At 46.6% G+C, this 27,904-nt stretch overlaps 3 protein-coding genes and 1 non-coding gene across 13 annotated transcripts; 3 read left to right on the top strand and 1 right to left on the bottom strand.

Annotated features, from left to right (window-relative positions):
* Window positions 1–369: 369 nt before the first annotated feature.
* Window positions 370–9,153, top strand: LOC121438086 (uncharacterized protein C1orf54 homolog). Of its 6 annotated transcripts, none has more exons than XR_005973036.1 (6): window positions 370–506; window positions 2,134–2,220; window positions 3,439–3,497; window positions 4,052–4,185; window positions 7,280–7,378; window positions 8,722–9,153. XR_005973036.1 is itself a non-coding variant. In XM_041638315.1 (6 exons), the coding sequence occupies exons 1-5, from the start codon at window positions 386–388 to the stop codon at window positions 7,373–7,375; spliced, it is 492 nt and encodes a 163-aa protein (XP_041494249.1). In that variant the 5' UTR covers window positions 370–385; the 3' UTR covers window positions 7,376–7,378; window positions 8,722–9,153. The 6 variants fall into 6 exon arrangements, 5 of the variants coding, with proteins under 5 accessions (XP_041494249.1, XP_041494247.1, XP_041494246.1 ...); XM_041638315.1 differs by having other exon boundaries at window positions 4,057–4,185; XM_041638313.1 differs by having other exon boundaries at window positions 4,057–4,185; window positions 7,277–7,378.
* A 495-nt stretch (window positions 9,154–9,648) lies between these two features.
* Window positions 9,649–13,591, top strand: LOC121438085 (circadian-associated transcriptional repressor-like). 4 transcript variants are annotated; one of them, XM_041638307.1, is made up of 6 exons: window positions 9,649–10,005; window positions 10,666–11,098; window positions 11,233–11,308; window positions 11,608–11,686; window positions 11,796–11,907; window positions 12,941–13,591. In XM_041638307.1, the coding sequence occupies exons 1-6, from the start codon at window positions 9,941–9,943 to the stop codon at window positions 13,448–13,450; spliced, it is 1,275 nt and encodes a 424-aa protein (XP_041494241.1). In that variant the 5' UTR covers window positions 9,649–9,940; the 3' UTR covers window positions 13,451–13,591. The 4 variants fall into 4 exon arrangements, with proteins under 4 accessions (XP_041494241.1, XP_041494244.1, XP_041494243.1 ...); XM_041638310.1 differs by lacking the exon at window positions 9,649–10,005 and adding an exon at window positions 10,064–10,168 and having other exon boundaries at window positions 10,688–11,098; XM_041638309.1 differs by lacking the exon at window positions 9,649–10,005 and adding an exon at window positions 10,064–10,168.
* A 5,515-nt stretch (window positions 13,592–19,106) lies between these two features.
* LOC121438045 (28S ribosomal protein S21, mitochondrial) lies at window positions 19,107–27,853 on the top strand. 2 transcript variants are annotated; one of them, XM_041638243.1, is made up of 3 exons: window positions 19,107–19,257; window positions 20,221–20,342; window positions 27,498–27,853. In XM_041638243.1, exons 2-3 carry the CDS (start codon window positions 20,260–20,262, stop codon window positions 27,676–27,678), a joined length of 264 nt encoding a protein of 87 aa, XP_041494177.1. In that variant the 5' UTR covers window positions 19,107–19,257; window positions 20,221–20,259; the 3' UTR covers window positions 27,679–27,853. The 2 variants fall into 2 exon arrangements, with proteins under 2 accessions (XP_041494177.1, XP_041494178.1); XM_041638244.1 differs by lacking the exon at window positions 19,107–19,257 and adding an exon at window positions 19,272–19,362.
* LOC121438123 lies at window positions 26,922–27,027 on the bottom strand. The gene has a single exon (XR_005973065.1). It is a non-coding gene; the product is annotated as a U6 spliceosomal RNA (small nuclear RNA).
* Window positions 27,854–27,904: the final 51 nt, after the last annotated feature.

The raw sequence follows: 27,904 nt of genomic DNA, 5'->3' as shown, positions 1-27,904 counted from the left end.
TGTGAGGAGATATTACAGGTAAAGAGCAACTCTGCACGCCAAAGGTAAGTTAAGGGTTGCCAGGCAGGCGAACACCTGTGAGCCTCGGGAAGGAGGGCAGAGTATAAACTTTGGTCCCAGCAGAGGGAGTCCCCGAGTGGACCTAATCTAGAGCTAGGGACTCTGCAGGAGTAACAAGTTTCCATCCATCTAAGAGGCTTGCCCCTCAGTCCAGCAGCAGTGTAACAGATCTGCTGAGAAAGTAGGCGGGGATTTCTGTCCCCTGGGAGAAGAATCACTGCTCCCTCCCAGCTTCACAGCAGGGGGGGGGTGGGAGGCGGGGTAAGTGTGGTGGGAAACAGAGCAATTTCCTCTTTACTTTCACAGTGGTAGTGCAGAATCCAGAATGGATGTCCTCTTCTTAGCCGCCCTTGCTGTGCCACTTATCCTGGGTAAGTCCACTCCTGAGCCCGAGCCTGCCAGTCCTTTTCTTATAAACGGGATGAGAGAAGAGCTAGAAGGACAAGGTAAGTGGGCATGTCAGCAGGAGGTGATGGTGCTTTCTCCAGGGTTGGGGGCTGAGTAGAGACCTGGAAAGTGGAGCCAGAAAAATCAACAGAAAAGCCAAGTTAAGTCCTGTCAAAGAAGAGAAGGCTGGTAGCGGATGGAGCCCCAAAGAGAGTTCCTTCAGCTAGACTGAGCTCAGATTTCTGTTAAACTGAACAAAAGAGTGAGGAGCCGGACAGGAAGGAGGTGGGTGCTCGGAAGCCAGGGGTGAAGCTAGTGAGGCCAGAGTAACTCCTTCCTACAAAGTAGAAGGAAAACAAAAAACAAAACCCCCCACTTCTATTAGCAAAGACATAGGAATGGGAGCCAAGTTTCATGACACATGCCCCAGCTCTGGGAAAAGGGGCAGAAATTTAAGGGCAACTTTGACTACACAGTGAGTTCCAGACTAGCCCCATGCATAACCCCACCTCCCACCCAGCAAGTCCTGGTGGTGCATGCCTTTAGTCCCAGCACTCGGGCGGCGGAGGCAGGCAAATCTCTGAGTTTGGGGCCAGCCTTCTCTACAAAACAAGTTCCAGAACAGCCAGGGCTACACGGAGAAACCCTGTCTCAAATAAATAAATAACCCCTATTTCAAAAAACAAAACCAAGTTGGGTGTGGTAGCTCACTTCTTTAATTTCAGCCCTCTAGAGGCGGAGACAGGAGGATCTCTGAGTTCTAGGTTGGTTGGGGATACATAGTGAACTCTGTCTTAAAAAAAAAAAGACATAAATATGGATTGGCCTATAGGACAGTAGAAAACTGGCTGTCTTTAGGGACAGGTCCCAGGAGGAGCTTGGCTCCTTCCCTTCTTTGTTCTCCAGTCTGCCAGGTGTGTCTCATTGTTTTCCTTTCCCGTGTCATGTCCTTAGTTTGGGGTTGAAGGGATGTATTTAGCAGAAGGCCTAGAATTCGGGATTCAATTATCAACACCACCATTTTTAGTTTTGGAAGGGAAGAGGAGCTATGATGGGTCATTTGGTCCAGCTGACTCGTTTTAAGGAAAGGGTTGTGAGGCCTGCTGTGGTGGTGCACGCTTTTAGTCCTAGCATTTAGGAAGCAGAGGCAGAAGTAGGCAGATCTCTGTGATTTCAAAGCTGAACTGGTCTATACGGTGAGTTTTAGGACAGCCAAGGCTATGTAGGGAACCCTGTATGTAGGCTCAAAAAAAAAAAAGTGTGGGGGAGGGGAATGAACGGACTGTTCACACAGCTGCTTAGTTAGCAGTGAAGTTGGAAGTAAACCCAAATCTAAAAGCCTGAGATGTTAGTGGTTTTGTGAGAGATGTATAAGAAATTTGGGAGCATATGGAATCTATATGATTTTCTGAATTTCTGGTCTCTGTCTTCCACTCACAAAGGGTTTACAGCTCCTATGGGACTTAGTGCATGTGAAGGGATCTGCTTTCTGTCCTGGGAGTTCTGAACGGAAAACAGACTGCTGGCCTCCCCCACCTGGGCGGGTTTGGAGGTACAGAGGCAGGGAGAAGAGACCTCTGGAGAGGAGGCAGAAGGAAGGAGAACCGGGAGAGATGGAATCAACTCCATGTGTGCTGTTGCTAAGGAGCTCCAGAAGCTTTTGACCTGTAGCTCTTGTCCCTGCAGGACAGGAATACGAGGACGAAGAAGAGCTGGACGAGAGTGAATACTATCAAGTGGCATATTATTATTACACAATTACCCCTAATTATGGTGCGTATATGAGAGGCTCTGGCTCAGGATGGGGTCGGAAGAGATTTGGGGAATACTTAATTCAAAGATTGCCCTTCACGTTGCAACAGAACAAGAGGATCAGACAAAATTTTGGCTGTAAGAAAAACTTATCAAGATTCTTGATATTTCTCAAGTTTATGATTTTTTTAAAATTAAGAATTATTATAGCTGGGCAGTGGTAGGGCACGACTTTAATCCCAGCACTTGAGAAGTAGAAACAGGTGGATCTCTGTGAGTTTGAGGCCAGCCTGGTCTACAGAGTGAGTTCCAGGATAGGCTCCAAAGCTACAGAGAAACCTTGTCTCAAAAAGCAAAGACAAAAAACAAACAAACAGCCGGGCGGTGGTGGCGCACGCCTTTAATCCCAGCACTCAGGAGGCAGAGGCAGGCGGATCTTTGTGAGTTCGAGACCAGCCTGGTCTACAAGAGCTAGTTCCAGGACAGGCTCCAAAACCACAGAGAAACCCTGTCTCGAAAAACCAAAAAAAAAAAAACAAAAAAAAAACAAAAAACAGACAAACAAAAGAAACAAAAAAAGATTTAGCCAGGCATGGTGATGCACCTTTAATCCCAGCACTCGGGAAGCAGGGGCAGGCGGATCTCTTTGAGTTCTAGGCCAGCCTGGTCTACAGAGTGACTTTCAGGACAGCTAAGGCTGTTAAACAGAGAAACCCTGCCTCAAAAAAAAAAAAAACCAGAAAATTGGTATATTGGAGGGGTGTGTGCTTATACATGAGTGAAGTTGCCATGGAGATCAGTGATGTGAAATCCCACTGATGCTGGAGTTAGGAGAGATTGACAGCTGTTCAAGGTGGATTCTGGAAACTAGACTCAGGCCCTCTGAAAGAGAAATACGTGTTCTTAACTGCTAAGCCATCTTGCCAGCTCCAATTCATAAACTTTTTTTTTTTTTGGTTTTTCAAGACAGGGTTTCTCTGAAGCTTTGTATCCTATCCTGGAACTAGCTCTTGTAGACAAGCTGGCCTCGAACTCACAGAGATCTGCCTGCCTCTGCCTCCCGAGTGCTGGGATTAAAGGCGTGCGCCACCACCGCCCGGCTCATAAACATTTTTAACACTAAAAATAACTAGAAGTAGGCAGTACCTACACATCTTATAACTTAGGAAAGGTGGAGTATTCTGAGCAGTTTCTTCCCCTTTTATTTCTGTTTTTTTTTTCTTTTTTTCTCTTCTCCAGATGACTTTAGTCCAAACTTCACTGTCGATTACTCCGTGTTTGAGTTGGAGGATAGGTTGGTGAGTGACTTCTCTGTCTAAGAGGGTCAGGACAAATAACAGTCAAACAGAAACTGGGAAGAGCTGAAATGTGGCTAGGTGACAAGAATGAACATCAAGGCTGAGTATGGTTGTCCACTCCTATAATCCCAGCACTTGGGTGGCAGAGACAGGAGGATTGCCATGGGTGGAAGGTCAGCCTGGTCTACGTAGCAAGTTCCAGGCCAGCCAGGACTGTTTAGTAAGACTGTCTCAGCAAGAACAGAAAACAAGTAAGAAAAGAAAACCTGGTAGATAGAAACTAGGAAGTGGGTCCCACACAACCACTTAACTGTGGCTGGAAGGGAGCCAGAACCCAGTGGCTTAAGGACACGTGAAAGAGGGGCAGTCGAGGGACTTGTGGAATGGAATACATAGATAATCCATGCTGGCACTGGACCCAGACAATCCCTGACCTTAAGTTTTGGTCATGTGGGGTTGGGGGTGAGGTAGGAGGCTTACTGGAAGGAAGAGAACGTCTGTGGGGGATGTTAGATGGAAGGAAGAGATGATGACTATTTCCCAACCCTACCGAGGTCAGAACGGGTTGGAGAAGGAGGCGACCACAGAGGCAGTGGAGACCACCATTAGTCTCCACACAGAACTCGCGGACCCTCAGAATCCTGTGACAACGAGACCAGTGACGACGAAGCCAGTGACTACAGAGCCAGTGAGTCAAATGGGGATTAAGGAGGAGGGCAGTGTGGCTGACTCTCACCCTGACAGATCCCAGGCCTGAGACCTTGAATAAACAGAGGGTGGGTTCTGGTAGAGGAGAGAACCAATGGTTAATACTTCCACGTAGGTATTCCAATTTGGTTTCCCTGCGCTGTGCTGAAACACTGACTTGGGGAGGAAAAGGTTATTACAACGCCCAGGTCACACACCCAGGGCAGGAACTCAAGCCAGGAGCTGCAGCACAGACTTGGGAGGCACACTGCTTACTGGCTTGCTTCCATGACTCTCTCAGCTTGCTCTTTTATATCATTGGCCCACAGTGGGCTGGCCCTTTCCGTATCAATCATTAATCAGGAAAAGTCCCCCAAAGACATCCCCACAATCCAATCTGATGGGGTCAACTCCTCAGATGCGGTTCCATCTTCCCAGGCGACTCTGTTGTGTCAACTAACCAGCAGAACCGGTATCACACTTGGGCCACACCACACGTGCGTGCGCGGAGGCCGGAGGACTTTGGGGAGTCAGTGTGTCAGGATTGAGTGGCACATGCTTTTACCTGCTGAGCCGGCCCAGATTTTGTTTTAGATACAACTTAAGACTAAGATAGCTTTTGCTTGTTAGGTGTTCTGAAAGGAAGAAAAAAAAAAAGGAAGACTAGTTATTAGGAGAGAGAAAGCTGTAGAGGGAAGAGAAGCAGAGTGAATAGCTGGGTTTGGTGACGAGGGTATGATAGAAGGAAAGTTTACAGAGCAGGACAGTATGAATCAAAACATACGCACAAGGGTTGGGCTGCAAAGGAAATTCAAGAATTAAGTTTTTGCCATGTGGGGTTGGGGACAGGAGTCTTCCTTGCAGGACAGGGTGATGCAGAGAAAAACTCTAAACAGGCCATTTGTGGGGGGGTACTGGATGGAAGCAAGACCAGCCTGAGTGACATAGCAAGACTCTATTGGGGGAAAATGGTCAGGCGTGGTGACACATGCTTTTAATTCCAGCATTCAGAGCCAGAGGCAGGGGTATCTCTGTGAGTTCCAGGTCAGTTTGGTCTGCAGAGCAAGTTCCAGGGCAGAGAGAGATAAATAATAGACTTTGTCTTGTCTTAGAAAACTTTTTTTTTTTTTTTGAGACAGGGTTTCCCTGTGTGACAGTCCTAGCTGTCCTGGAACTAGCTCTTATAGACCAGGCTGGCCTCAAACTCACAGGGATTCACCTGCCTCTGCTCCGGAGTGCTGGGATTAAAGGCGTGCGCCTCCACTGCCCGAGTCAGAAGACTGTTTTTGGCAGTGCAATGGCTCATTAAATAAAGGCACTTGCTAAGAAGCATGAGGACCTGGGTCAAGTTTGCTCCCTTGAGACCTGCTTGGTAGGATAGGAGAGATTCCAAGAGTTGTCCTTTGACCTCCACACATGTAACATCCCATGCCCTCCTACCTAAATAAATAAATGTAAATATGCTTAAAGTTAGGGACAAATAGATGGTCTGAAGTGTCAGGCTGGACTTTGGGTTGATACACAATGGGGTAAACCCTCCAAGTGGGGTGAAGACAATGGAATCAAAAGTTAGGAAAACTCTTCATCTGACTAAATGCAAGATGCATAGTGGAAAAGTTGATGCTGTCCAAGAAATACCCGATAAAGGGCTGGACTAGGGGAATGGCATGTAAATTGAGAGCAGAAGAATAAAGTTAGAAGAAAATGCTTCTCTTTAGTAGTAATCTTATAAAAGAAAAAAGGGAGGGGAGTTAAAATAACTTGCAGACTTTAACTATGTTTGGGAGGACCAGAGAGATGGCTCAGACGGTACAGATGTCTGCCACAGGATGATCTGAATTCGATCCCCAGGACCCGTGTGATGGAAGGAAAGAACGAACCTTCACGTTGTCCTCTGACCTCTCCACATATACACACATACATACACCAAAACACACATGTACATATGAAATAGAAATAGGATCTAATAAACATGTTTGGGAAATGGTTGACCAAGATGGGAACTCTTGGAGGCCAGTGTGGCTTAGGTTGGAAGTGATAATTTTGACAGCCTGTGTGGGTGTTCTGAAGGCAGCAAACTAGATCAGGAGTAGAGACCTAAGGGCAAAGTTACAGTTGTGAAAGTAGGAAGGCCAGTGACTCAGTCAGTGGAGGAAGAGAAATCAATCAAAGAAAAGGAAGAGGCAGGCAGACAGCCAACTTTAGAGAAAACTTGATATAATCAGTCAAAAGCTACCAAGAGCCCAAAACCTACCTCAAACTAAGGAAGGCTCATGTACATGCTTTTAATCTCAGCATTCAGGAGGCAGAGGCAGGAAGATCTGAGTTCGAGTCTAGCCTGTCCTACACAGTGAGTACTAGTAAAACTAGAGCGATGTAGAGAGGCCCTGTCTGAAAAAACAAAACAATAAAAGAAAGAGGAGAGCAGGGAGAGAAGAGATTGGGGGTAGCTCAGCGGTAGCGCTCTGGTACAGCATTTGTAAAACTCTGGTTTTCATCCCTATGGGGGTATTGTGATGATGAACATTATGAGGAAATGTAGAAAATATAGACCCATCTGAAAAATATGAAATTAAAAACATAAAACAAATTAAAAAAATAAACGTAAAAAAAACAAAAAAAAATAAAAACATAAAACAAAACACCAATGACTATTAAGGGCAACGCAACAGGACTGAAAACAAGCAGTTGAATACAAATGAGAGGAACCTGCAGGACTGACAGCAAAGCCTGACACTAAATCTCCCAAAGGTTTTAAATGCACAGTAGGTTCTCTGTAGGTGGTAAGCCCCTCGTACATGCACGAACGTAATAATGTCTCATTTATAACCCCCAAAGCGCCTACCACAGTGTCTAGCACAAAGTCATGCACACAAAAGATAAAACATCGAATGTCATTGAGAGTCATGGCCTCCTAAGTAGGAAGAATTCTTTACAGCGATGGGGAGGAGGGCTGAATCTCCTTTGAGATCAGAGGTAAGGGAAAAGGGGGTTAGTGTAAGGAGGTGGCTATCTTCCTGGAGGGGGAATGGGAATTGTTAGGAAGGGTGACAATGACCTCTTGTGTGTGTGTGTGGGGGGGGATGTTTTAGCAGATTCCAGATCAGAATGATGCCATGTCCAGTCTGCAGAGTTCTGTGTCCTGTCTTCTCTTATGGACCCTCCTTCAAGGGGCGCTGCACTTTATGTAGAAGGTAAGAGGGCAGCCACAGGCTTTGGTGGGGTGCTATGAAACAATTCTTACCAACCTGCTCAGTTCTCCTATGCTTAAGGAAAGAAGCAGGATCCCATTTAGAAAATATCTAATTATCTAATCTTAAAATTTGGAATGAGTTGAAACAAAGACTTGTAATGCCATTCGTTTATTCTGGTCTGGGAGGACTTTCAAGACCTCCTAGAAGATAGGCAGGCTGAATGGAGAAGCCTTTTTCCAAGCTTTCAACAAGCCTGGGAAAATCAGGGCTGAGTCTGCCCAGGTTTGAAGTTATGGCAGGTGCCAGAGGTCAAAATGGGTGTGTCCTACAACCCTGTAGAGCCAAGAGGCAAAGTTCAGCAGGAGGAAGGAGGCATGAAAGGGACACATCTTTCTCAACAACGAATGGAGAATCCATCTTAGAACATGAAATCTGTGGGGTCTGCATAAGCAATGGGAGCAAGGGGAGACTCCCTTGGCCTCCTGTTCTGGTTTCTTGGATCTACTGCTTTCCTGTGTATGTATAGAGAGTGTGGAGCTTAGGAGGCCGGAGCCCCCAGAGTTCTAGGAATGGGAGTTTGCTGGGGCTTGGGAACCGCCGGGCATTTGTGTTGGGAACTGAACTTAGTCAGCCAGTTGTCAATAATGGGCGGTGGTGGCACAGGCTTTAAACCCAGCACTCGAGAGGCAGAGGTGGGCAGATCTCTGAGAATCCAAAGCCAGCCTGGTTTACAGAGCGAGTTCCAGGACAGCCAAGACTACACAGAAAAATCCTGTCTTGAAAAACAAAACAAAACCAAGTGTGTCCTCTTAAACATCAAGTCAGCCACCTGATTCTGTTTTTATTCCCCTCCCTCCAGGTGAGAGAAGGCTGCTATGACTCTTTGGACTAGAGTTTGGCAAGAAGCTGGTTGAAAAATAAAATAGTTTTGTCTACTTCTTAATGACGGTTCTAAAGTCAACAATTACAGCAAAACTTGGGGGAGCATGAAGGGCAGAATAGAAAGAGAATTAGAAACGAGTGTAGTGGTGCATGCCTAGAATTCAGGAGGCAGAGGCAGGCACATCTCTTGAGTTCGAAGCCAGCCTGGTCTGCAAAGAGAGTTCCTCCAGGGTAGCCAGGACTACACAGAGAAACCCTGTGTGTGTGTGTGGGGGGGGGGGGGACACAAACCAAAACAACAAACAAAAAACCCTTGAATTAGATGTCAATTAATTAGGAGGAATCATACCCCATAAATAAACCTAGTTTGGGGTAGAAAAGAGAATACTCACAGATAACAGGTTTATTCTGAGCCTGTAATTCTAATTTTTTCTTCTTCTAATCTTTCTTTTTTCTAACAGTCTCCCGTGGCTCAGGCTGGTCTTGAACCCATCTCCTACATCCAACCTCTAGGATTACAGCAGGAATAAGACATCACACCCAGCTTAATTATATTTTATATGACATTGTCTTGAAACTTTGGGGAAACAGTGCTGAGGTTTAATTTAGAAACTCTTTTCCTTTTTCTAAAATAACCACATTGCTAAATATAAGTAAAGAGTATTCAAATATATTTAAAATAATAATGCACTCTCCAAACCCCGACTTTATTCCTGTTCAATTTTTTCTTTTGGTAAGAATATGCATTTTAAAAAAATTAGAGTCTCTGTCCTCCCGACCCTAGTCAGAACTAGAGTGCCCCCTTGCGATCTCTCTGTTGTCTTCAAATTACAGGGTCTTGTTCTTCATTGTTTGCTTTAACTCTGACTTGATAAAACGGCTGTTAGCGTCTATGGGTGACTCTGGACTTGCTCTTTTCCTTCCTCAATGTCTTTCCAGTCTTCTCAAAGGAACAAATAAGCTGGCGCCAAATAAAGCCATAACCTTGAGGATCAAGGACCTACTACTCTACTCTGTTCCCTGTGCTGAGAATCAGAGAATTGAGTTGAAGGGTCCCAAGGGCCCGGGGCAGAAAAGTCAGGGACGAGTTCGGCTTTGACCCCAGAGTCTTGGCGGGCTGGCATCTGAGATGGTAACGTGCGTGGCGGGTTATGTAAGAACCGGCTGGAGAAGCCGCTCGGCGGGAGCCCCGGGAGAGAACGCGCTGTTCCGGCTGCAGTCCCCACCCTCCTCGCCCAGCAGGGCAGGAGGCACCCAACTATCAGCCGAGGAGGGGAGGATGAAAGAGTGGGGAGTCACGAGGGCGAGCCGCCGACACGGGAACGGATGCCCGGCGTCACACGTCCGTTGTCACACACGTTGCGGACACGAGTTGCTGAGAGCTCCCACGTGCTGCGCCCGTGCGCGGAGGCGCTCGGAGGGGCCCACGTCCCGAGGCACCGCCTCCGTAGCATGGTCTCGCTCTGCACACTCCAGCCGCGCAGTCTCCCGCGCAGCACCGTCCTATTTAAGGCTATGAGCTCCACCCTTTTCCGCCCCTTGCTTCATTTTCACTTTTTTCCATCCTCCTTTTTATCACCGGAGGAGCCGCATGTACGGGTGGAGCATCGACTGCTTCCCTTCCAGCCAATCACCACTTGGCTGCTTCTCTATTGGCCGAGCCCCCGCGTGCGGTAGCAAATGGGCTGTGAGTGTCTGTATCTAGAGTCACATGTTGCCGGCAAGCTGTCCAATGGGAGCACGAGGTCTGTGTACGCAGGGGGAGGCACGTGCAGAGCCGCACGTGTCTGGGAGGGGGAAGGGGCGGGACCCACAGAGTGAGGCGGAGGTGGGTCGGCTAGACCGGCGCAGATGGTGGAAGAAGGAGCGGGGTACTGAGCCCGAGCGGGGCTGAGCCGGCTGACCCAGGTGAGCGGACCAGAGCGGAGCGCTCCGGAAGACTGACCCGGACGGAGGGAATGGGCTTGTGAGACCACAGATCTGGGTTTTGGGAGGAATTGCATTACCTGAAAGGTGCGACCATAGGCTGACCGGCCGCAGGGCACCTGACGGTGAGGGATGCGAAAGCTACAGAGACGGGTGTCCATGGGGACGGCCCCCATAGGGACCTTAGGTGGGTTTTGGTGCGCAGACGAGCCACTAGCGGGTGGCTTTTTAGGTCGATAAGCTCACTATGAGGTCCGGAAGGGAACAGCCCAGAACAGCAGACGGAGGGCAAGGTGTAAAGTCAGGTATTCACTCTGAACCCAAAGGAAGAAAGGCTGTGTGGGGTCAAGAGCCGTGGGCCGGCGGTCTGGATTTTGAATGGGGGTGAAAAAGCAAGTTTTTTTTTTTTTTTTAAGGTTTCTGTTGAGAACGCCCCAGTCTCCCAGGCCCTTTCCTAATCCTTTTGACTCTGATTTCAGAGTCTCTCGCTTTGCTTTTCAGTTGCGGGCTCTGAGCTCTGGTACTACAGGAGCCGCTCGCTCTTCAGCCTCTGCTCCTGGACCTATGGAATCTCCATCTAGCGTTTCTTCTTGTTCCTCCTCCTCACTCTCCTCGTCATTTTCCACATCCCCTGTGAACAGTGACTTTAGCTTCTCCTCTGATAATGAGAGGGAAGGCAAGAGCGCCCATGGGCTCAGGCCAGAAGCTGTTGGGCAAAGGGGAGGTGCCCAGCCCAGTCCAGGTCCTATCCGCTGCAGACATCGACCCAGGGTTTCTGGTAACCAGCATACAGCATCTCATCTGGAACAGCGAGGATCTAGGGTCAAAAGATCAAGAGACGGGGAACTGGAGACCAGTCTACACACCCAGGGATGTATCATCACAGAGGGAGACCTGCTGTTTGCTCAAAAGGTAAGAGAAAGCAGGAGACAGTAGTGCAGCGTCAAGCACCTAATTGGTAAGGACCCTGAGGGGATGGATGGTACTGGCTGCCAGATATGTGACAGCAGAAAAATCCCTGCTGTCTTTTTGCTGTTTTCCTACAGTGTAAAGAACTCCAAGGGTTCATACGGCCCCTCACAGATCTACTGAACGGACTGAAAATGGGCCGCTTCGACAGAGGTAATAAGCTGATTGATTATGTTTCTGGGCTCGGGGGATAGTATGCCCTTCTCTGTGTGAAATGTACGATTATTAAATCTTCTTTGGGATCTGGGCTATTCCCTGTTTTCATCTGCAACTTGATTTCTTTGGGTGAATCGATTTTAACCCCCATCTTTCTCTGTCTTTACACCTACCTCAATCCTCACCTCTGCTTTCTCTCCTGCTGGGGCATGAACCTAGTGCCCTGTGTGCACTAGACAAGCCCTCTGCCACCGAGCTACATTCCACCCCTCTGACCACCTTCTCCTTCACCTTAGGATTGAGTAGCTTCCAGCAGAGTGTGGCCATGGACCGGATCCAGCGGATAGTGGGTATTTTACGGAAGCCTCAGATGGGGTAAGTCTCCCTGTGTCTCTCTTCCTCTCCTCAGTATCTCATTGGGGGAGGCCTGTACAATTCTCCATGTCTCTTTTTTCATACTTAGTGACTTTTACCTTTTCCACAGAGAACGTTACCTAGGAACGTTGCTGCAAGTGGAAGGGATGTTAAAGACTTGGTTTCCTCATATAGCTGTCCAGAAGTCATCGTTAGGAGGGAGCAGGCATCAGATAAACAAGGTAAGAACCTCAAAACTAAGGAAGAGATGGGAGAAAAATCAAGAACTGGACTGTGTATGGAGAAATGTGTTCCTCTTCCCATTTCCCTTAAGGTTTTTGTTGGTGGTGGTATTTTTTTGTTTTTTTCAGGGAAAGGAATGCCCAACTTTGTGCATTCCTGTACTTTTTATATTTAGCTTAGATGTTGTTTCTATTTTGTTGGGATCTCCTGTTGCAGCTTATCTGCTTTCTGAAGATACAGATGACTCTCACAGGAAGACGTCTCAGTTTTCCTCTACAAATCCTTCCTGCGGCTCTCCAAACCCTTACCCTCTCCACCTTTTGACTCCTGTCAAAATATTCTAGGTCAAACCTTAGGCGTCTATAATTGTGGGTTTTTTTTTTTAATTTGCTTTTGTTTTTTTCAAGACAAGGTTTCTCTGTGTAGCTCTGGCTGTCCTGGATCTCACAGAAATCCACTTGCCTTTACCTCCCTCGTGCTTGGATTAAAAGCAATTGCCAACATGTTCAACTAAGTCAACTATAATTTTTAATGATGTGAAAATAATTGACTGAAAAGTAACAGGATATGCCTCATGGAGAACTAAAACATGGAAAATGAGGATCTTCAACTCAGAAATCAGGATGTTAATTCACTTACTCTTCTCTGGCTGGGGTGTGATTTATTAGAGTGTTCTCCAGCCATAACAGGCCTGGGTTTGATTCTCTTAACACCACAGGGGGAAAAAAAGACTTTAAAGAAACTAAACAGGAATCACTGTGTAGATAGTGAGAACTGTAGGATTGTTTTAGCTTGTCTGTTTCTCGTGTTACACAGTCGCCTATCAGCTGTTGGTTGGAGAAATGGAAGCATTACGTGATTGCTAAAATTTTTACTTAATCATCACCTGGCAAGAACACATCTGTTGCACAAAACAATGTGTGTTTGCACTGCACAATGCGTTCTCACGGACAGCAAAGGTCCAGGCTAAGTGGAGCTAATCTGTAAGCTTTCTTAACCATTGGTTGTTTCTCTTCTGTCCCTACTCTCCAGGACTTTCCAAGCCCCCACAGTGACTCAGCTGCCTCCTCTCCTGCACCTCTCATGGAGAAGCTGGGCCAAGCACAGCTAGGACATGTAGTGTTGAAACCAAAGCAGCCTTGGCATCTGGCAGAGTGGCCAGCTATGAACCTCACCTGGAGTCACAGCCCTCCCATTTGTAGCCCTCCCCTCAGTCCCCAAGGCTCCACCTCCAGCCACAGTTCCCAAGGCACTGCAGCCAGCATTGGTGTCATCCTTGTGCTCCAGAAGACAGGAACACCCTTCACCCACTCTGCCCCCGGCACTCCGATCCCACCAGCTGCACTGTCTCCTGTCAGCCCTGGTGATCTGAAGAAACCATCTGGAGAGGGGCCTTGTTGCCACAGTTTGCCAGTAACGCTGCCTTCAGACCGGAGCTGCACCCTCTCTGCCCCTGCTCTCCCTGCCACAGTCAGAGAGACGGCTGCAGGACACCTGGAGCCACAGCTGACCAGCCATCCTGCCGGTGGCCCTGGTCCTTAGCCCCTGGCTCAGGCTTTACAACGTCTTCTGAGTTCCCGTTTGTGTAAATATTATGTTTATGTGTATTTCTTTTTTTTTTTTTTTTTACTTTTAATGTATTTGTGGTGAGGAAAAAAATAAATCCTTTCTGATTAAAGACATTTTTTTACCTAAACACTTTGCTGACTGTGGTAAATTGAAAACTTTCAACCTTGAATACCTTAAATCTCACCCACTGGGCTTCTGAAAAGCAGATAGAAGTGTTTGTGAATACAAGCTCCAAAGGTAGAGTCTGGGTGGGATAATACCAAACCTGTGAGGGACACTGTGGCTGCTGCTTCCCTCGGGAACACCCTTGGCACACTTAGAGGTTCAGAGCTGAGGTGGGTTTGTTGTTATTTTTTTCTGTTCACACTCAGGAGCTAGTACCTTTCTCTTTGTCTCTCCCTGTGGAACCTTCCAGCTGGCTAGACAAGCAGGTTCTTCTGCTTTGGGGCAGCTCTGCTTTGATGGGAGCTGTTGATGCTTGGGGGTAAATGCATGTATATAACCTGCTGCCTGCAAAACAGCCACTAGGATTTTTTTTTTAAAAAAAAAACTTTATTTAACTTCATTTCATGCACATTGACAGCTGTGAGCTGCCATGTGGGTGCTGGGAATTGAACCCGGGTCCTCTGGAGGAGCAGTCAGTGCTCTTAACCACTGAGCCATCTCTTCAGCCCCCCAGCCACTGCGATTTTGAAGAGGGCATAGTGCCCTAGAATTGTTGAGGTCAGGATAGGGGAACTCAGACTGGGTCAGACATAGCAGACTCAAACAGTTGTATCTGCCAAAGGCATGCTAGGCCGAGGAAAGCTACTCAGTGTTGCTGAGTGAAGCCCATGTATGGATGGTGCGGTAGCCTTCTCGTGTCTTTCTTTCGTTCTGATTTGTCCCAGTTTCTACCAAAACCATTTCCTCGCTCATCCTCGGCCTTTCCAGTGCATCGGATAATTCTGTCATCTTAGTCACTGCTTCTCAGCTGTTCAGCATGCTTCTCACTAGTCACACAGCTTTTCCCATTGCTGGTAAATAAATCGCCTCCCTTTATTTCAGAAAATATGACCTCCTTCTAAGCAAAACCTTATTTGTGTAGCTCAGGTTGGCCTAGAAATCAAAGTTACCCTGGTGTCCCAGGAATTAGAGATGTGAAATACCACTCTTAGCTCCATTTGTGACTTTGATGGAGCCATTATATATATATGTTTATATTATATATTAAAAATATATATTATATATATGAGAAATATATATGTTTTTCGAGACAGGGTTTCTCTGTGGCTTTGGAGCCTGTCCTAGAATTAGCTCTTGTAGAGCAGGCTGGCCTCGAACTCACAGAGATCCGCCTGCCTCTGCCTCCTGAGTGCTGGGATTAAAGGTATGTGCCACCACTGCCTAGCTTTATATATATATATATTTTGAGACAGGGTCTTACTATGTAGCCCTGATTGGCCTAAAACTTGCTACATAGACCAGGCCTGCCTCTCCCTCTGCCTCCTGAGTGCTGGGGTAAAAGGAGGCATGAGCCACCATGCCTGACTCATTTTATTTATTTTAAATTTACTTATTTTTATTTTATGTGCATTGGTGTTTTTCCTGCATGTATATTTATGTGAGGGTGTTGGATCCCCAGAACTAGAGCCACAGACAGTTTTGAGCTGTCAAGAGGGTGTTGGAATTGAACTCGGGTCCTCTGGAAGAGCAGTCAGTGTTCTCAATGTTGAGCCAGCATTCCGGCTCCTTGCTTGATTTTTTTAAGATTTATTTTTATTTAATGTGTATGATTATTTGCCTGCATGTATGATGTATACATGTGCATGCCTGGTGCCCAAGAAGGTCAGAAGAAGGCATTGGATCCCCTAGAACTGGAATTAGATGTTTGTGGGTCACCATGCAGTTGCTAAGGACTGATCGCAGGTTCTCTGCAAGTGTTCTTACTGTGGAGCCATCTCTCTTTCCAGCCCCTTGGATTTTCTCTTGTTTGTGAAACTTTTGTAATTTATATTTGCTATTCATAATAATTACTTCCTGGTGTCATGGGTCCTTAGCCTTACTGAAAAGATTGCTTGAGCCTACCCATCCTCTTCCTCTTCTTTGCTCTCCAGTCCTTCCCCAGTCCCACTTCCAGTCAGCATTTGGGACTGAACTTTGGACCCTGTGCACGCTAGGCAAGTGCTCTACCACAGAACCACCCCCCCCCCCAGTACACTCCATAATTCCTCCTCGCCACAGCAGTTAGCTGCCAGCAGTCCAGCTTATGCTACTTTCATTTTGCTGCACTTCCAAAGTAACTAAGGAGCCCGCAAAATGAGCTCTCCGGGGTTTTACGTTCACCTTCCCCTGATCAGCAGTGAAACCCAGGCGCCTTGGCAAAGGCTGCACACTGCACACTCAGCCACCTGACACAGAGCTGCTCTGAGCCCTTCCTCCTTCCATCTTAGACACAGTCCCACTCTCCTCTTACCCACCTGGCACTCTTTCCAGGTTTCTTAACGGCACCAGTGCCACCTACCCCAGAGTGTGGGTGTTCTCTGTGGTGACAGTCTTGGCTTTTCTCTACGTACAGCTAGACATGTGAACTTTGTGGTTTTTATTGCTTTTATTGTTTCCTCAAATCACACAAATGCTAAATCTTCATTTCCTGCTCTAATGTTTGTCCTAAGAAGGCACACTGAAGGTATGTGTTTTTGCTGGGGAGTTTTATTCATATACTGTTTATACAAAAATTACTGAAGGGACCGGTAACATGGCTCATGGCCTTTATCTAAAGACCCTTGTAGGCAGGGGCTGGAGAGATGGCTCAGAGGTTAAGGGCATTGACTGTTCTTCTAGAGGTCCTGAGTTTAATTTCCAGCAACTACATGGTGGTTCACAACTGTCTATAGTGGGATCTGGTGCCCTCTTCTGGATGCAGACAGAACACTGTATACATAATAAACAAACAAACTAAAAAGAAGACCCTTCCTGACCAGGCCTTCTATTTTAAAGACTGGTGTGCATGTGCTTGCATGCTCGTGTGTGAATGAACGTGCAGATGTATGTACAGGCGCATGTTCCTGTGCGTGTGATTCCAGAGGAGGCCCTTAGATTTCTCAGAGCTGTAGAGGTATTTGTGAGATGGCTGTGTCTGGCTTATCATCTGGTTTCTGGGATACCAATGGTTAGGTACCACTGCTCTTGGCAGCCTAGCCATCTCTCCAGGGTTCCACACTTGTTTTTAAAACAGTCTAAGCTGGTCTGGGAGAAGTTGTGGACCTAAGGATGACCTTCAACTTTTGATCTTCCCGAGAGCTGAGCTCACATTGCCACCATACCCAGTTTTATGGGGTGCTAGGGAGTGTACCCATGGCTTTGTGCATACTTAGCAAGCACTTTATAGAGCTACCTCCCCAGCCATAAAGTGCTAAAATTTTAATCAAGTCTTTTGTTTGTTTTTTTCAAGACAGGGTTTCTCTATGTAGCCCTGGCTGTCCTAAAACTCATAATGTAGACCAGGCTGGCCTCAGATTCAGAGATCTGCTGCCTGTGCCTCTAGCTCCTGAGTGCTGGGATTAAAGGCCTGTGCCACTGCTGCTACCACCACACAGCTACAAATTTTCAGTTAATTAAAAAATTTTAGATTTACTTTGTGTTTTGCCTGCACGTATGTTCTTCGTAGGTATGCCTTGTGCCAAAGGAGATCAGAAGAGAGCATCAGATGCCCTGCGACTGGAATTACAAAGGGTTGTGAGCCACCACGTGGGTGCTGGAAACTAAACACTGGTCTTCTGCAAGAGTGCTCTTAATTGCTGAGCCATTGCTCTGGCCCTCAATAGTTCAAAAAGAACAACAAAATATTCCTGTAATGTGTACATATGTGCCTACGTGGGTGGGTATGTGCTTATTCAGAGACCAGTGAACAACTTGTGGGAGTTGGTTCTCTCCTACTGTGTGGAATCCAAGTTCAATTCCCTGCACATACATGGTAACTCACACCCAAGGATGCAATGCCCTGCTCTGACCTCCATGAGCACCAGACACATACGCAGTACACAGACATACATGTAGGCAAAACACTTGTACACATGTAATAATAAAATAAACCTTAAAACAAAAAATCACAAAGTACCTTTGTATCTTATCCCATTTGATTCAGATGACAAGTTTTGTGAGTTTTACAAATAAGGAACCAGGTTGAGAGTTCGTGTCTCACAGATCCAGATTGTAAATATTTGTAGGTCACATATCCCCATTTCGTCTATCCAGCTCTACCACGGTAGCCCAAACTAGTCAGACACAATCAGCAAATAAACAGGATAATATTCCAATATTTTTATTAATACAAAAAAGTTCAGGGCTGGAGAGATGGCTCAGAGGTTAAGAGCATTGCCTGCTCTTCCAAAGGTCCTGAGTTCAATTTCCAGCAACCACATGGTGGCTCACAACCATCTGTAATGGGGTCTGATGCCCTTCTCTGGCCTGCAGGCATACACACAGACAGAATATTGTATACATAATAAATAAATAAATATTTTTTAAAAAAGTGCAGACGCCTAGTTGAGTAACTTGTTCTGATGGCTCTCAGAAACTAAAACTCTGTCCACAGTATTATGTGGCTGTCCATATAATTAATTTTGCCCTTATTATATGCTACCCAGTCTAAATTTGTGTCTACTTACTGTCTTTCAGTAGTGCAAGAGACACTGGAATAGCAGCAACAGTGCCTGGCAGAGGCTAGATATTTCAGTAGAAGTTTGTGGACCAGCTCAAGAGTATCCCAGTCTAGCTTCGCTTTGGTACCCTGGACTGGGCTGAAGATTGGTGCGAGTATCTGCTAACTGATGACGCTCTGAATAGACGGCCCAGGGGTTAAGAGAATTTATTTCTCCTGCAGCGGACCTGAATTCAGTTCCCAACATCCGCATGGCAGCTCACAACTCCAGCTCCAGAGATCCAACACCGCTCCTATCTTTCAGGTTCCTAAGGCACATGGTGCATGTACATACACTCAGGTACACATATATACACATAAAATAAAAACAAATCTTTTAAACAAATCACTGGTGAGAATGCATCTGTGTGTGTTGCAGGGAAGTTTTTCTGCACTCATTACTTCTGAACTCATGTAAATAAGCGTACCTGAATATGTGGGGAGAGCATACACACAAGGTTGTCAAGACAGTGTGAAAGAAATGAGATATTTTTACCAGGTCTTATTAGGCAACAAATGACAACATTGGCATTTAAAAACAAACAAGCAAACAAAAAACAAACAAACAAAACAGTTTGATTTTAAATCCTCCAGGCGTTTCACATTTCTTTCTTTCGTGATTTCACTTGATTTAGTGAAGTGGCTTACGTAGGTGATGAAATTGGAAGCTCACGGTACGTAATTTCTCTGTCTTAACTTTTAGGCATATGAAGGGTGTGAATCTGTTCTTCACCGGGAGAGCAGATCTGTCCTTTTAAAATAGAAAGCATTCTGAGGACGCATCCCCTTTCCCATCCAGGAAAACGAAACCTCTCAGATCTAGTAAAGGTTTAGCGGGATTAGAGCTACGGATCGGGCTGACCTTCTCGCAGACCCGAGGACCGCAGCTCCGCAGGAGAGCGAGGACGCAGTTTTTGACTTTGCCAGATGTCGAGTCCTGCGCGTGCGCTCAGAAGCCGCGAACCTTTGCAAGGACAGGTCGTAAGCACGGTTTCCGCAACCGACTGCGTTCTTCGGCGCCGCTTCCTCCCGCCGCGAGGATGCCGTAGCTTCCGCTTCCGCTTCGGAGCGTCCTGGAGTCCAAGTGCTACAGCCACAGGTAAGGAGCTCGCGGCGGGGACTGTGAGCAAAGCGGGTGTGGCGGGAGGGCAGGATTTCGCGTGGCGGCCTGGTCACTAGACACGGACCAAGACTCCTTTCCAAGGTGCAGCGAAAACCTCGTTTTTCAAGTTTTGAGAAAGTCATTATGTAGTCCTGGCATATACTATGTAGACAAGACTGTCCTCTAACTCACGGAGATCCGCCTGCCTCTGCCTCCCGAAGGCTGGGATTAAAGGTGTGCACCTCCACCCTCACCCCCTCCCCGCTTTTAAAATTACCTTTATTTGTTTACTTATTTGTTTGTGCTGCGGGGCGGGGGGGGGTGGTGAGAAAGTCAGAACAACTTGCAGGAGCTGGTCTTTTCCTTCCACCATATAGGTCCAGGGCTCGAACTCAGATCGTCAATCTTGGCTGCAAATGCCTTTACTTGCTGAGCCGTATCGCTGCTCAGTGAGAAGACGGACATTGATAACAATTCGCTTGTACTTTTTCTTTTTTAAAAAGCTTTTTTTTAAAAAAAAAATACTTTTTGCGTATGCATGTTTTGCTCGAATGTATGTGTGTGCACCACAGAAGCCAGAAGAGGACATTTGATCCTCTGGCCTGGAGTTACAGATGGTTGTGAGCTACCATGTGGGTGCTAGGAATCAAACCTGGGTCTTATTAACCACTGAGCCATCTCTCCAGACCTACTTATACTTAGTTGTTGGGTTTTTTTTTTAAGATTTATTTATTTATTATGTATACAGTATTCTGTCTGCATGTATGCCTATGCGTCAAAATAGGACACCAGATTTCTAAGATGAGAAAAATTCCTCCTACCTGTTTCCCCAATGGGTACCTGCGAAGGTTCTATCTCTAGAGCTAATAAAACTGCCTATGGCATGGCAGTATGTGACTCTGTTGGGCTTCATTTTCTTACTGATTTTCCTGTTTTCCTGTTTCCGTGCTCCTTGTCCAGCCTGTAGGTCCTGAAGAATGAAGATTTGAAAGCGAGGCCATGGCTAAACACCTGAAGTTCATTGCCAGGACTGTGATGGTTCAGGAGGGGAATGTGGAAGGTGCATACAGGACCCTGAACAGGTAAAAAAGAATCAGAGTTTTGCTTGTGGAAATGTAGGATTATCCTTTTCCCAGCTTACCCTCTCATAAACTGTTCCCAGGCTGGTCCCAGCCCAGTGTTGAGGCTTTGGACGCTTGTTAGCTCTGCAATTTCTTATTGTAAAAATGAAAATCTTCCCCAAATCAAACTTGGTGGAGCTTTTCCAGCAAGCAGTCATCATCCCTTGATGAACCTGAATTCTCTCCGAGGTTTTGGAAAGAGCCCCTAAGTCTATGCCTGCTTGTGCACATCTGTAATCTTAGCCCCTGGGAGATGAAGGCAGGAAGAATTTTGGCTACATCGACTAGACTCTGTCTTAGCTGACCTCTCCCCATCTCAAAAAAAGAAGCCTAGAAGGAACATGAAGAACAAGAAGAGGCAGAGTGCATGAAAACTAGCTGAGACAGTTTCTGTGGAATATGGCTATTGGGAAAGATAAATTCCTTTGTGATTTTGTTCATCTCATGTAGCTCAGGCTGGCCTAGAATAGGCAGTATAGCTAAGGAAAACCTTGACTCCTGATCCTCCTGCCTTTATCTTCCAAGTCCTGAGACTTGTCCATACCACTTATGTACCCGGCTAGAAAAGGTGAATTCTGGTTTTGTTCTTGGAGAAACCAGTCAAGATGAGAAGGCATCACAGGTTCAAGGGAGAGTTACAGCATAAGCGAAAATCCATAGGTAGGGGCTGGGGAGATGGCCCCATGGCAGGGAGTGCTTGCTAGGGGTTGGGGAGATGGTTCCATGGCGGAGAGTGCTTGCTAGGGGCTGGGAGATGGCCTCATGGCAGAGAGTGTTTGTTGTTCTTTGAGAGGGCCCAAGTTCAGTTCCTAGCACCCACAACTGATGTCAGAGATCTGATACTCTCTTCTGCCTTCTGCAGGTACCCACACAGATTACATAAACAAAAATATATACATACCTTTACTAAAAAAATGTCATTCCTGGGACTGGAGAGATGACTCAGAGGTTAAGAGCATTGACTACTCTTCCAGAAGTCCTGAGTTCAACTTCCAGCAACCACATGGTGGCACATAACCATCTATAACAAGATCTGGTGCCCTCTTCTGGCCCGCGGGCGTACATGCAGACAACACTATATATAATAAATAAATCAATCTTTTTTAAAAAAAAAAAAAAAGTCATACCTGGAGAGGAAGGGCTCCCTGGAAATGTATTTGAACACTAGACTGTTGGATAGATAGTTTCGTTGTTTTGGTTTTTTGAGACAGGGTTTCTCTATGTATCTCTGACTGTCCTGGAACTTACTCTGTAGACCAGGCTAGCCTCAAACAGAGATCTACCTGCCTCTGCCTCCCTGATGCTGGGATTAAGTCATGTGCCACCTAATGGTGCCATACTGCTCTATTCTTTTAGGCTTCCCTCATCTGCATGCCTTATTTACAGTTTTTATTTATTTTTAATTATGTGTATGTGTGTGGGTATGTGCACTTGAGTGCAGCACTGTTGGAGGCCAGAAGCATTAGTGCCCCCTGAAGCTAGAGATCAGGAAGTTGTGAGCACTGACAAAAGTGCCAGTGAGCCATCTTTCCAGCTGTTTCTTTGTTGTGTTATAGTTTGATTTTGGGGGGGTGAATGGAATGTTGGGGTTTTTTTTGTGTCTCTGCCTGGTCTGGAACTGCCAAGTAGATCAGGCTGGCCTTGAGCTCCCCGAGACCCACCCACTCTGCCTCCAGTGCTGGGTGGGTGCCGCGTGCTTGTCTTCGTTTTAACATGAAGATGGCTTTGAAGAGAGTTTGGTGTAGCTGGCAGTACCCTGCGACCAAGTCCTGCTCCGTTTCACCTGCTGCTCATTTCCAGCAGCATTTGCTGCCTCTGTCCATTCTGTGTAATGGAGTGTGTTCCTCGTTTCTACTTTCAAATTATAAAGCAAACATGAGAAATAAAATTCTTATCATCCCCTGCCTGAAGGTGATGATCTCTTCATTGGCGTCAGGTCACAGTCTTATTTAATCATTACTAGGGGGTTGCTTGTTTAAGATTTTTCTTTAATCCCAGCACTTGATCTCTGAGTTCAAGACCAGCGTGGTGAGTTCCAGGACAACCAGGGCTGTGTCTCAAAAAATAAAACAAAAACCAATTTTATTTTATTTTTATTCAGGTGTATGTATACCTATGCCATGTGTGTTCGGGTGCCCCCAGAGGAGGTGTGGACTCCCCGGGAGCTGGATTATAATCTTGGGACTACTGAGTTGGCACGACGCTTGCCTGGCACGCTGGCGGCTCCAGGTTTCCTCCTCGGTACTCTCTAAACTGGGTGTGTTGACACACCCTTAGAATTCCAGCAGTTAGAAAGGCTCAGAAGTTCAAGGTTGGCCTTACTGTATTGCAAATTTGAGGCCTTCCTGGGATGACCTGAACCTGAATTTGATCCCCACTATGTGGATAATGGAACGGGAGAACTGAATCTTGGAAATTACCTTCTGATCTCCACTAATCCTCTAGCATGTGCATAACACACACTAAATAAATATGATAAAATGCCATCCTTCCTGGTTCTGGGTACTCTCCTAGAGAACCCAGGTTCAATTCTCAGCACCCATCTACTGGTTCACAACTGTGACTCTGGCTCCTAGGGATCTGACACCATCTTGCAACCTCTGTCAGTGCCGGGCACACACCACTTGCATACACATAAATGAAGGCAAACCCTTACACACATAAAATAATAAAATAAAAATCTTAAAGTAGATGCTGTGGGGGCTGGAGAGATGGCTCAGTGGTTAAGAGCACTGGCCTGCAGGTGTACATGCAAAGCCCTCATACATAAAATATATGTGTAGATACCTTCTACCATCTGGCCTGGTGTTATTTCAGATCTTGTTCTGAGAACTCTGTTTTCTTTCTTTTTGGGGGGCACTCTTATGTAGCCCAGGTTGGCTTCCAAATTTATCATTTAACCAAGAATAACCTTAAGTTCCTGATCCTCTTGCCACCGTCTCCTAAGTCTGGGATTACAGCTGTGTGCTCTCCCCCTTCTGCACAACTCCCTTCTCTACAGCTCTGGGAATGGAACCCGGGGCTCCATCCATACATGCCAGGAAAGCATGCTGCCAGTTTTAAGCCACTTTCCCAGCCTAAAAACCTGTTTCCTTTAGAAAATAAGTAAGTACAGAGCAGTTGGGAGTGGGACTTATACTCTCAGTTCCAGCTCTGAAGAGCGGGAGGCAGGAGGATCTTAAGCGAGAGCTGCACAAACCCTGTCTCATAAAATAAAAAGGACATGAAATACTGTTTTTTTGCTTCAATTATTAAAAACCAAAGGAAGTTATAAGTTGGTGGGGGACAATTTATATTACCTAAGAAGAGAAATAAAGTATCTAGGGATATAGCTTACTTAGTACGAAGGCATTTGGCTAGCAATAACGTAGAAAATGCCGCATGGTGGCCTGTGTCTGTGACCCTGGCATTCAGAGTGGAAACAGGAGGATCAGGTTATCCTTGGTGACACAGCAAGCCTGAGGCCAAGCTGGGCTCCAAGGAAGGAGGGAGAGAAGGAGAGAGTTGAGGGAAGGAGGAAGACTTGAGTTAGAGGTGTTCAGAAGAATAGATACAGGCCCTGGACTCAGAACCTGCGGTTTGAGCTCTTTAGGCTTCCTTACAAACTTGAAACTGTGACTTGGGAAACAGTGCAGGGACGGATTGGCAGTTCACCGTCACTTCAGAAAGCTGCACTGGTGCCCGGCAAAGTGACACAGGACTTTAATCCCAGCACTCGGGAGGCAGAGTTTCAGGCCAGCCTGGTCTACAGAGTGAGCTCTCGGCCAGCCGGGACTGTTTGAAGACTGGTTAGGGTGGTGCTTGTTTGTAATCCCAGCCAGCACTAGAGAGCCAGGCAGGACGGTAAGGAGTTCAAGGTTGTCCTTGGCTGTGTGTTACCTCAGAGGCCAGCCTGAGGTATTTAAGACGCTGTCTCAAAAACAACAAAAAAGCTGCACTTTCAGTATAAAAATATATTTTCAAAGTGGAAGAAAGCTGCGTTTCTATCTTTTTTTTTTAAAGTCTTGGAATGTTACAGAAATGTCTTATAAGTTGTATTTTAGTCTGGGGGGCAAAGTGGGCAAATACTTTGGTCTTAGTGAACTTTTCTAGGCAAGAACTTGTGAGCTCACACGTGCGAGTGGAGTCCTGGAGGGCCCGGTCCTCCCTGCCAGCCCAGTGCAGTTTCCTGACTCAGCTACCTTCACGCTTCTTTACCTCTCCTCGGCTCTTCTCTGCTGTCTTCCCTTTGGGTCACCGTTCTGTACACCTGTCTCACTCCAGTCTTCTCCTCAGCTTTCTGACGGTTGTGGTTTAAAAATAAGTCACTCATTTTGTGATCTGATTACAGTAGTCGCCAGTGAGGAGAGAGGCTGTGTTGGGAGCACAGGGAGCCAGCCTTACAAAGGAAAAGCGTGGCTGGCCTGGGAGACTGCTGCAAAATGCCTGTTATATAATGGGCTCATCAGAGCCCTGAGATGAGGCTATGGAGAGTGGGGGTTGCTAGGAAGCCTTGTGTGATTGGCTGGCCCCCAATCCAGGAAAGACAAGCACACTGGAAGCGTGCCCGGTTGACCCCTTTTCCTCCTGATGGGCCCGCTTCTGGGCTCCTGTCTACACGCCAGTTGACGTAGGCTGGCTACACTGACATGTGAATCCGCCACCCCCAGCTTCCCCTTGTGAGCAGCACAGCTCCTTTACATAATCAGTTGAATTTTACTAAAACTGGCAGCTGGTTTCCCTTTCATGTAAGGTTGCCAGGCACCAGAACTCCAAGCTGATCTGTTTACACTAAGCTCTTGGTGTGGTAGCCCTTGAACTACCTTTGCAAAAAGAAACGGCACTAGTAACACCTTCCCCAGAGTGCTACCATGGAGCTACATCCTCGCCCTCTGAACTGGGAACTAGAGCCAGGGGCCCTCTACCACTAAACTACACCAACAGCCCTATTGCTATTACTTGAATTCTTTGGGTTTTTGTTTTATGTGGTTGGTTTTAGGGTTTTTTGAGACAAGGTCTCATGTATCCTAGGCTGGCTGTGTGTATCTTTGAACACCTGCCCTTCAGGTGTGCAACACCACTCTGGGCTACATGGTACTGGGGATCAAACCCAGGGCTCCTTTCACACTAGGCAGGCATTCTACCCACCTAGCTACATCGCAAGCCCCATACTTCTTGAGTTCTACTACAAAGCTTGGCCTACGTCCTTGCCTATTAGAAAAGTTGAATAAGTGCTTCTATAGCGTGCGTGCATGTGTATGTGTGTATTCCCGTGAGTCTCATGCAGGTGTGTTTGGAGGCTAGAAGACAGATCGGAGACCTTCCTCCAGCCCCATTCACCTCTTGTTGCTCGTTTGAAATTGGGTCTGTCTCAGTAGGCTGAGCTGTCTGCCTCCTTCAGTGCGGGGATTACAAGTGGGTACCTATAAGTGGTTACCACCGTGCCCATTCTTTTTACATGGATTCTGGGAATGGAACTCAGGTCCTGTGTCAACTCAGCTATCTTCCCTGCCTAATCTGTGCTTTTAAATTTTTTTCTTTTTTGTTTGGTTGTTTAAGACAAGGTCTCACTGTGTAGTCCTGGCTACTTTTCAGCTCACTACATAAGTCAGCCTGGCCTTGAACTCAGAGCGATCCACTTGCTTTGCCTCCCGAGTGCTGTGCAGGATTAAGGTGTGCGCCACCATTCTACCATACTCTTGGTTTCGACTCCAGCACTAAGGCAAAGAGAAATGCCTGGATACTGAGATGATTCCTTTCTTCTGTGCACCTCATCTTCTTGGCTTCCATTTTCTCTTTCCCCTGGTTAAGAAGCCTCACCCAGATCCATTCCCCTCCCCCAATTGTCTAAGTAAATCTGGCCCAATCATTAGGCCCCCGCCAGGCCAATGAGAGATCCTGTCTCCAAAGCACATTTAGGACTCGGACACACACACTCCACAGAAGTAAGGTGGATGGACCTGAGAAAGAACTGGGTTGATCCCTAGCTTCCGCAAGCACTTTCACACTCGTGTCCACACAAAGTCATGTGACTGGAGCACCTGCTACACGGGGAAATGGCAAGTGGGGCTCCCCTTTGTATCACTAATACGGTGAGGGCCTATATTTAGGTCGACCCTCAGACTTCAGTTGTGTCAAAAAATTTTTGCCTGAGCCGGGCGACAGTGGCGCACGCCTTTAATCCCAGCACTCGGGAGGCAGAGGCAGGCGGATCTCTGTGAGTTCGAGGCCAGCCTGGTCTACAGAGCTAGTTCCAGGACAGGCTCCAAAGCCACAGAGAAACCCTGTCTCGAAAAACCAAAAAAAAAATTTTTTTTGCCTGGGTTTATTTCATACTTGTTTAGCAAGTGCTCTAAACTACTGAGCTATGTGCCTTTTATTTATTTACTGATTTTTACTTTAAAGCAGGATCTAAGTAGACCAGGCTGATGAAACTTGAGGTCCTCTTGCATGAGCTTCCCAAGTCCTGGGCTGACAGATGCACCACCACCACATTCTTAATACAGAGAAGAAGGAGCCGCATTTCTCACATAATGGATAGGAGTTACTTTGTTGTTTTGTTTTAATCTAGAACGCCTCACGACTTTGTGGGTCATCCTTGCGCCGGGCCATGCTGATCTTCTCTGTATCATTCCAGTTATAGTATATGTCCTGCCAAAGCAAATACTTTTTTAATTACGAATGACTTACCTATTTGTGGTATGTTTTGGTTTTGGTTTTTGAGACAGGCCTTCCTGTGTAGCCCTAGTTGGCCTCCAGCTCACAGAGATCTGCCTGCTTCTGCTTCCATATACACGGCTTTGTGTGTAGTTTCTGAAAGGCCCTGTGGTTAAAAAGCAGTGCATAGGGGGCCACTGTTCCCGTGGGAAGCTGCCAGGTAGCTCAGGTGTGTTGTGCTAGTCAAAAGTTCGAGAGCATGACGGACTATAAGCTCCCAAGAGGAAGAACTTTTTAAATTGATCTCGCATGTGCTTACTGTAGCCTCTGGCAAGACGTCGGGACTATGTTGTTACCACTTCCCACTGTAATTTTTCACACACGAGTTTTTCTTGTCTGTTGACTTCTGTTGGGCTGTGTACTGGCAAAGGACAGTGATGAGCCTCAGATGTAACTAACTTCATTGCTGTCTTTGTACAGAATCCTCACTACCGATGGGCTTACTGAGGTCATAAAGCAGCGGCGTTTCTATGAGAAGCCCTGCCGCCGCCGCCAGCGGGAGAGCTATGAAACATGCCGGAGGATCTACAACATGGAAATGGCTCGAAAGATTAACTTCTTGATGCGGAAGAACCGGGCAGACCCATGGCTGGGCTGCTAAGCCCACGTTAGTTCTGTGTCTGACTGTTCTTACACAACCACAATCTCTGTTACCTTTCTCTACAATAAACTCAATCACAGGTGAACAAGAAGGCGAACATATAGAAGCTATCTCACTAGTCCACAATGGACCCTTTTATTGAAAGGAAAAAAAGCTAATAAAAAAATGGAATAGGTGCAGTAATGTTGGTTGCTAGTCTAGGAGAGGGGCCGATCAGGAGTTAAAG

Source organism: Microtus oregoni, unplaced genomic scaffold (genome assembly GCF_018167655.1).
Source record: "Microtus oregoni isolate MIOR12 unplaced genomic scaffold, Mior012 000054F_ref0000373, whole genome shotgun sequence".
In the NCBI taxonomy this organism is placed as follows: domain Eukaryota; kingdom Metazoa; phylum Chordata; class Mammalia; order Rodentia; family Cricetidae; genus Microtus; species Microtus oregoni.
This window is presented reverse-complemented; position numbering and strand designations above follow the sequence as displayed.